Source organism: Elaeis guineensis, chromosome 4, assembly GCF_000442705.2.
Source record: "Elaeis guineensis isolate ETL-2024a chromosome 4, EG11, whole genome shotgun sequence".
Taxonomy (NCBI): Eukaryota; Viridiplantae; Streptophyta; class Magnoliopsida; order Arecales; family Arecaceae; genus Elaeis; species Elaeis guineensis.
Genome location: NC_025996.2, coordinates 132,652,933 through 132,661,775, shown reverse-complemented (window position 1 = coordinate 132,661,775; position 8,843 = coordinate 132,652,933). Strand labels below are relative to the sequence as shown.

Genomic DNA, 8,843 nt, shown 5'->3' with positions numbered 1-8,843 from the left:
TAAAATAATACACGGATATTAGGAGTAGCATTCTGTATCGACATTTAAGATTATAGGATAATCTCCCACAATGTTACGTATCAATTTTTTTTATTTTTTTATGTCTTAAAATAAGAAATAAAAAATAAAAACATAAATAGTATGATAAAAAAATCTATATATATCCATATAATAATAATAAAGTAATATATAAATATTAGGGGTGGTATTCTGTGTTGACACCTAAGATTATAAAATAATCTCCCATAATGCCATATGTCAATTTTTTTTATATATATTTTAAATAAAAAATAAAAGTATAAATAGTATGGTAAAAAAATCTATCTATTTATATAATAATAGTACAGCAATACACGGGTTTTAGAGATGGCATTCCATGTTGACACGTAAGATTATAGGATAATCTTCCATAACATCGCTATCAAATTTTATTTTTTTATTTTTTATATTTTTTAAATAAAAAATAAGAAATAAAAGTATAAATAGTATGCTAAAAAAATTTATCTATCTATATAATAATAGTAAAATAAAACACGGATATTAGGGGTAGTATTCCGTGTTGATACATCTATATCTATATAATAATAGTAAAGCAATATACGGATATTAGGGATGCAATTCCGTATTAACACATAAGATTAGAGGATAATCTCCCACAATGTCACATGTCAAGTTTTATTTTTTTATTTTTTATATTTTTTGAAATAAGAAATAAGAAATAAAAGTATAAATTTATATAATAATCTATATAATAATAGTAAAGTGATATGCGGATATTAGGGATAGCATTCTATGTTGGTATGTAAGATTATAGGATAATCCCTCACAACTCCATGGACCATATATCAAGTTTTATTTTTTTATTTTTTATATTTTTTTAAATAAGAATAAAAAATAAAAGCATAAATCTATATAATAATAGTAAAGCAATACACGAATATTAGAGGTGACATTTTATATTGACACATAAGATTATAGAATAATCTCCCGCAATACCATATGTCAAGTTTTATTTTTTTTATTTTTTTATTTTTTAAAAAAATAAAAAATAAAAGTATAAATTTACATAATAATAGTAAAACAATACACAATTATTAGGAGTCACAATTATTAGAGATGGCATTCCATATTGACACGTAAGATTATAGGATAATCTCCCACAACATCGCTATCAAATTTTATTTTTTTATTTTTTATATTTTTTAAATAAAAAATAAGAAATAAAAATATAAATAGTATGATAAAAAAATTTATCTATCTATATAATAATAGTAAAATAAAATACGGATATTAGGGGTAGTATTCCGTGTTGATACTTCTATATCTATATAATAATAGTAAAGTAATATACAGATATTAGGGATGGTATTCCATATTAACACGTAAGATTAGAGGATAATCTCCCATAACGCCACATGTCAAGTTTTATTTTTTTATTTTTTATATTTTTTGAAATAAGAAATAAAAAATAAAAGTATAAATTTATATAATAATCTATATAATAATAATAAAGTGATATACGGATATTAGGGATAGTATTCTATGTTGATATATAAGATTATAGGATAATCTTTTACAACTCCATGTGTCAAGTTCTATTTTTTTATTTTTTATATTTTTAAATAAGAATAAAAAATAAAAGCATAAATCTATATAATAATAATAAAGCAATACACGAATATTAGAGGTGACATTTCATATTGACACATAAGATTATAGAATAATCTCCCGTAATGCCACCAGTCAAGTTTTATTTTTTTATTTTTAAAAAAATAAAAAATAAAAGTATAAATCTACATAATAATAGTAAAATAATACATGAGTATTAGAAATGATATTTCGTATTCACTAGATTGGGAGGTCATCTTTGGAAAGAAGAACTCTCTGAAACCCTTTTGATCTCATCATAGGATTAATTGATGAAAACAATCTTTAATATAAAATATTATTATTATTATCAATTAAATTCCCACAATGTGGGGGTTGAATGCTAGTTTTATAAAATTTCTTTTAAAGAAAACTACACATATCTAATAATTCATCGTTAGCACCCTAAGTTTCTTTTCGATAGATCTATTCCTAAAGACTTACACTAATCATTATGACAAATCCACTACCTTTTGCATTTAAGATTGCCTACTTTTATCTAACTAGGCTTCAATGCTTTACTCTAATGAGGGCCTTAACACTTATTTATGCTCAATGCTTAAACTCTAACTAGAGGCATCTCAGAATCTCCCTTCCTGTGTTCCATGTAATATATTTCATGGAAGACATGATCAGCGCATATTTTTGAGGTCGGTGTGCCACTGTAGCTATGTGGGAGCATACCACATGGATCGATGGAAAACTAAACCGAATCAGCACATGAAACATGTCTAAGAAGCCCATCGTACACGCCATTATTGTCCTTTTCGGAACCACTAGGGCCAACCTACAAACATGGTCTCGACTAGCTAAGTCAGCCTTGTTCTGGACTCTGGGTTGCTTCCAGTAATGCAAATTATGTTGGTCATGCAGTGGACTACAATTTTTTTTTTTTTGAGTAAATTATAATGATCTCTCTCAAAATTTAAGGTAATTATAGGTTCCTATCCAATATTTTAAAAATATACATTTCATTACTAAAGTTTTGCTGCATGCATAGTACATAATTCTCTACTAATATTTTTTTACTAAATAAACTAATGATCTTACTGTTTTCATCATTATTTTTTTATTTTTTATTTTAATATTTTTTTTAAATTTTAAATTTTTATATTTGATCAAGAAGTTACGTGTATATTTTTGAAACGTTGGATGGGATTATGTAATTATCTTAAATCTCGAGAGGGATCAAGATACTTTATTCTTTCTTTTTGTATGCCTTTCATTTGGTTCATCAAGGAACACACTTGTTGCTTCTTATATTTTTGATCGATCATTTTAATTTCTTAACTAAGATAAAAATGAAAAAACCATCAATCTACCTAATCTAATGTCGATTTATGTTTAGCTTTGTTGTTTTTATCTTAGTAAAAAAATAAGTATATAGTAGTTCATTGATATCGCCTTCTTGTAGAGCAAAAATCAACTTTCATTTAATAGCCAGAAAAAGAAAAAAAAAAAAAAAGGGAAGTAGAAGCGATCCCAATAGCATCGGCAAACAAATTAAGAATAACCGAAGGAGCAGCTTGGAGTTGACCAAACATGAGTAGAATGCAATGAAGTTCATTGGAAGTTCAACATTGATCTAGGTGGCAAATCATTGGGACCATTTTGCTATCGTCAAGGATTTAACTTCAAGCTTCCTCAAATTTGATCCCATGCAAGAGGCAGAGAGAAAGCTCTGATTGGGACACACTTGTTGTTTTCTATATTTTTGATCGATCATTTTAATTTCTTAACTAAGATAAAAATGAAAAAACCATCAATCTACCTGATCTAATGTAGATTTATGTTTAACTTTGCCGTTTTTATCTTAGTAAAAAAATAAATATATAGTAGTTCATTGATATCACCTTCTTGTAGAGCAAAAATCAACTTTCATTTAATAGCCAAAAAAAGAAAAAGAAAAAAAAAAAAAGGGAAGTAGAAGCGATCCCAATAGCATCGGCAAACAAATTCAGAATAACCGAAGGAGCAGCTTGGAGTTGACCAAACATGAGTAGAATGCAATGAAGTTCATTGGAAGTTCAACATTGATCTAGGTGGCAAATCATTGGGACCATTTTGCTATCGTCAAGGATTTAACTTCAAGCTTCCTCAAATTTGATCCCATGCAAGAGGCAGAGAGAAAGCTCTGATTGGGACACACTTGTTGTTTCCTATATTTTTGATCGATCATTTTAATTTCTTAACTAAGATAAAAATAAAAAAACCATCAATCTACCTGATCTAATGTAGATTTATGTTTAACTTTGTCGTTTTTATCTTAGTAAAAAAATAAATATATAGTAGTTCATTGATATCGCCTTCTTGTAGAGCAAAAATCAACTTTCATTTAATAGTAAAAAAAAAGGAGAAAGTAGAAGCGATCCCAATAGCATCGACAAACAAATTCAGAATAATCGGAGGAGTAGCTTGGAGTTGACCAAACATGAGTAGAAGGCAATGAAGTTCATTGGAAGTTCAACATTGATCTAGGTGGCAAATCATTGGGACCATTTTGCTATCGTCAAGGATTTAACTTCAAGCTTCCTCAAATTTGATCCCATGCAAGAGGCAGAGAGAGAGCCCTGATTGGGACATGCATGTGAATCGCCTGGTAACGTTCCGACGAATCCGGTATACACAAAGCAAGCTCTCTCGAAGCGTATCTCCCTAAACTAAGTTTCATTCTGAAATGTACTTTCGGACAAGTAACCTAATGCTATAGGGTCTAACTATTGTGACAAATTAAAAAAATACTATATGTGATATGATCCAAAGGGTTTATACACGTTGAAGGGTAGGTGCGACATAGAATGGAATCATCTAACACATGACAACAAATTTTGTTTCATTTTTAATAATTGTACTACTAGTGTCGGCTTAACCTTTTTTTTTTTTTTTTTTTTGTTCTATTTTAGATAGAAAAGAGCTGCAAATAATGGACCACACAAACATACAACCCTAGCCCCCCAAAATTCTCGTGAAGCAACATTATTTTTAAATTGTGCAGTAAAATGTTTGTACTCTTCTTATTTTTTAACGGTCACTTAAACTGCTCTCCCATGTGCACTGCGCCTGTTCCGCTATGATGGCTTGCATGTTACCCGGACGAGTTCGCTTTCCTGGGTCACACGGCAGCGCCCACAGCCGCAACTGCCGCGGCCCAGAAGAATCGAAGCCAGCCAAGTTTTGTCACGGCGATGTCTCCAGTCCCCTAAAAATAATCTGAAAGTTTCTTTATCCCTTTACCCAGCATCCACGGATCTAATTTTTTAATTATTCTTGCTTGCCACCTCCCTCAAGGCAAGGCATACATTTGTCCTTATCTTGATACAGAACGTAGATTTTTTTTTTTTTGGTAAAAAACAAAACATAGATTTGAGAAAGGATGAATAGAAAAAGAAGAACGACTGGTGGAGAGGAAACGTAAAAAGATGGATTCATCTTTTTACGGGAGAAATGAAAAACAAAAATAATATTTATTTAATATTTTTATTAAATTATTTTTTGATAAAAAATATTATGATTATTATCATAATCAATTTATAATGGAAGTAAGACAATTATAAACTTATAATCTTTATAATTTATATAGTTATACTAAAATTATATAAAATTTTAATTAATTAATTATATTAATTATATAAATAATTAATAATTTATTAATTTTATATAAATAGTTAACTTAAAAATAATAAATATAAATAGAAAAATAAAAGATAATGAAATAATATGCTAAATAAATAATAATAAAATCTAATAGTATATGATTATTAATATAAGTAAAATAAAAATATATATAAATAAAATAAATGAAAAAATCAAAAAATGTAGAAATTTTTTCAAAAAATTAATGAAAGAAAATTTTGTTAACATATAAACCATCCTCATATACTTCATTTATTTTTTATTTTTCTAATTTGGAAGAGTATAAATTGACATATTAAGATGGATGGGCCATTTCTTTTTATCATCCATCTTTTTTTTAATTTTTTTTTTTGAATTTGAATGAGAGTTATCTATTCTTCCGATCCAATTTCCCTTTCCTCTCGTGACCAAACATAATACCCCACAAATCCCCGATCTCAGCAAACCTTCCTTGACCTTAGCCCCACATGGTTGCCATCCAGGTTCATCCCTCACAAAACTAAAACCCAACCAAAATTCCCATCGGACCCTCCACCTTTCCCATGTTCCGGGTCCCACCCCTAAAGTAAAGTTGACGCCTTTTGTCTTGGGGTACGTTTTTTTCTCTCGCAACGCTCCACCGGAGCCAGCAAACAGGGAACGCTTCCCATGACTCCATTAAACTCCTTGGTTGCCCTTCCTCCCTCTTCTCACTGTTGGGCTCGTGTTGGAGTTGGTGGGAGGTAGCTATTTTATTTTGTAGCTCCACGGCATCTTGCCTTGGTGTAACCATATGTCCTTTTCCCAGCTTTCCCCCGGTTTTGCACCGTTTCTATATACCATGGTTTATTAAATGAAGGACCATTGACCCACCATTCCCACCATCAACCCTCTTCTATCTCTTCTCGGCATCCTTTATTCCACTTCCCCAATCCCATCACTCCACTCCTCCCTCTCCTCTATTAAAGCCAGCTCTCCCTTTTTTTTCCCTCTCCACAAACGCCTATCAAACTTGTATCCCAATCAATCAACATGGGTGGCCACTCTGTTCTCTTGCTCTGTTATGCTTCTCTCCTCCTATCCTCTGTTACTGCTTGTGATAGATGTGTGCATCAGTCCAAGGCTGCCTATTTCTCCTCCTCCTCAGCTCTTTCAGGTATGTTCCAAAGATCACAATAATCTTTTGCTCCCTCTCTTAATTATTAGATTCCAAAATCTAATCTGATGGTTTACAAATCTAATGGGTTGATTTTGTCCTCTGTGTAGCTGGGGCTTGTGGGTATGGACCCATGGCACTGGACTTCAATGGAGGCTATCTTGCTGCTGCTAGCTCTGCTCTCTATAGAGGAGGGATTGGTTGTGGAGGCTGTTTCCAGGTTCCTACTACTTCAAACTTGAATTAATCTCTCTGGCTCAATCCCTGACAAGAATACCTTCTGATTTGATTTGTTTGTTTTTTTTTTGGTTTCTTTTTGGGGAGATAGATTAGATGCAGGAGTACCAAGGTTTGTAGCAGCAGAGGAGTTGAAGTAATGGTGACAGACTTCAACAGGAGCAATCGCACGGATTTCCTGCTCTCCACCGGGGCTTTCATGGCCATGGCCAAGGAGGGGATGGGCCAGGAATTGAAGCAGCTTGGAATGGTCGACGTGGAGTACAAGAGGTAACAGTCCTCCCCTTGATCAAATGCTGGCCCACCATCACACGGTTTCCCGACTCGGTCTCACCCAAGTAGCTTCTTCCTTTTGGTGTCCATCAGGATTCCCTGCAAGCATAAGAACAAGAATCTCGCCATCAGAGTTGAAGAGCATAGCCAGTGGCCAAACCATCTGGCAATCAAATTTTTGTTCCAAGGTGGCCAGACCGACATCGTAGCCGTCGATGTGGCTCAGGTACAGCAATTAGCACGGTGTAACGCAGTGGATTTTGGGTGTTAATTTTGGTGGTAGATTGATATGTTGATGATTTGGGCTATTATTGTATGATGATAGGTTGGGTCGAGTCATTGGAGGTATATGAGCCGGGATTATGGGGCGGTCTGGAGCATGAACCGGGTTCCGACCGGGCCGCTGCAGATCCGGATGGTGGTGACGGGCGGCTACGATGGGAAGTGGGTGTGGACTCAGGAGGAGGTCCTTCCGGTCGAGTGGAAAACCGGGTCGGTCTACGACTCGGGGGTTCAGATCACTGATATCGCCCAAGAGAGCTGTTCTGACTGTGATACACGGGATTGGAAGTGAGACAAATACTTCTCTTTCTTCCCTTGGAGACTAACTTTTTTTCTCTCTTTTTTCTTTTTTTTTGATTATAATCCCTTTCTTTTGTACATTGTTAATTGAGAGATGATGTAACGGTTTAAAATAAGAAGGGGAAATGACTTAAGAAAAGTTCAGCTAAGTTCAACTTCTTTTTTTTTTTTTCGTTTTTTTTTCGTTTTTTGTGTGCGTGTGCGTTGGATTTTGCATGATCCTCTTAATCTAGTTGCTGCATATGTCTCTCTCTCTCTACGTACGGCCAGCTGAAACATTAGACCGGGTAAACTCTTGGAATCGGACGGCACGGCGCTGGATTTTGACGGTAACGTCTTTTTCTTTGGCTCCAATTGATGGATTGCAATGAGGTGCGACACAAGGGATGTTCATTTGTGTGTATATATTTTTCAAACGTATCCCATCATATGCGTCCAATGAAGATGTTTGTTTATTTGGATATTCATGTGGTTGTGAAACAAGCAAGCTAGTTTCCACCAACTCATATTTAATTAGCACAAAATTTGATTAGCAACTGATGCTTGGCACACTAAAAAAAAAAAAAAAAAAAAAAAAGGAAAGGAAAAACTGATGTTTGGCACTGCCTTTGGATCGAATATAACTTGGTTGAGTAATAAATTTATTAGTGTGGAATTAGGCTTGGTTCAATTGAACTTGATTCAATTAAACTCAAAATTAGATAAATAAATAAATAATATTTTCTATTACTATAACTTATAAATACATTTGTGTTTATTTATTCGTTATAGTAATTTATATATAAAAGGAAACGTGTGCTCACTTTAAGGTTGAAATATAATTCTAATAATTAGTTTATACGATAAACATGTCTGCACGTGCAGCGCCTGTATTCATGCATGCATGCACTTTTACGCTCTAAATTTCCTAGACATGCTTGCCGTGATCAACCTAAACTTTAGCTAAAAATATTTTATAGTTTTAACATGTCTAATAATTAGTTTATATTATAAACATATCTCACTTCAGGATTCAAGTACACAAATCCTGATACTTGGTTTACACACTACATATGTGTGTCTGTGCAGATGTTTTTCTGCATGTGCACACATACATGCGTGTATGTGTTCATTGGATCGCATAATGATCGCTTTGAGATTTGTGTTAATGGATGAATAGAGACGTTTGGAGTGCTTTGAGAGACATGCGGGCATGATCTCACGGTCAACATGAGAAAGAACGTCGATCGTTCTTTCGCAATATAAAAGATGCAACCTGAAACCGTATGTGAAAACCATGAGAGGGCTTAGGCTCTTGTCAAATTTTGGAAATATGCTATTCATAATCAACTCATGT

At 33.0% G+C, this 8,843-nt stretch overlaps 1 protein-coding gene across 1 annotated transcript; it reads left to right on the top strand.

The window, feature by feature from the left end:
• The first annotated feature begins 5,977 nt into the window (after positions 1-5,977).
• LOC105042632 (expansin-like A1) lies at positions 5,978-7,656 on the top strand. Its single transcript, XM_010919916.4, has 5 exons — positions 5,978-6,415; positions 6,526-6,635; positions 6,744-6,922; positions 7,019-7,151; positions 7,251-7,656. The coding sequence occupies exons 1-5, from the start codon at positions 6,292-6,294 to the stop codon at positions 7,497-7,499; spliced, it is 795 nt and encodes a 264-aa protein (XP_010918218.1). The 5' UTR covers positions 5,978-6,291; the 3' UTR covers positions 7,500-7,656.
• Positions 7,657-8,843: the final 1,187 nt, after the last annotated feature.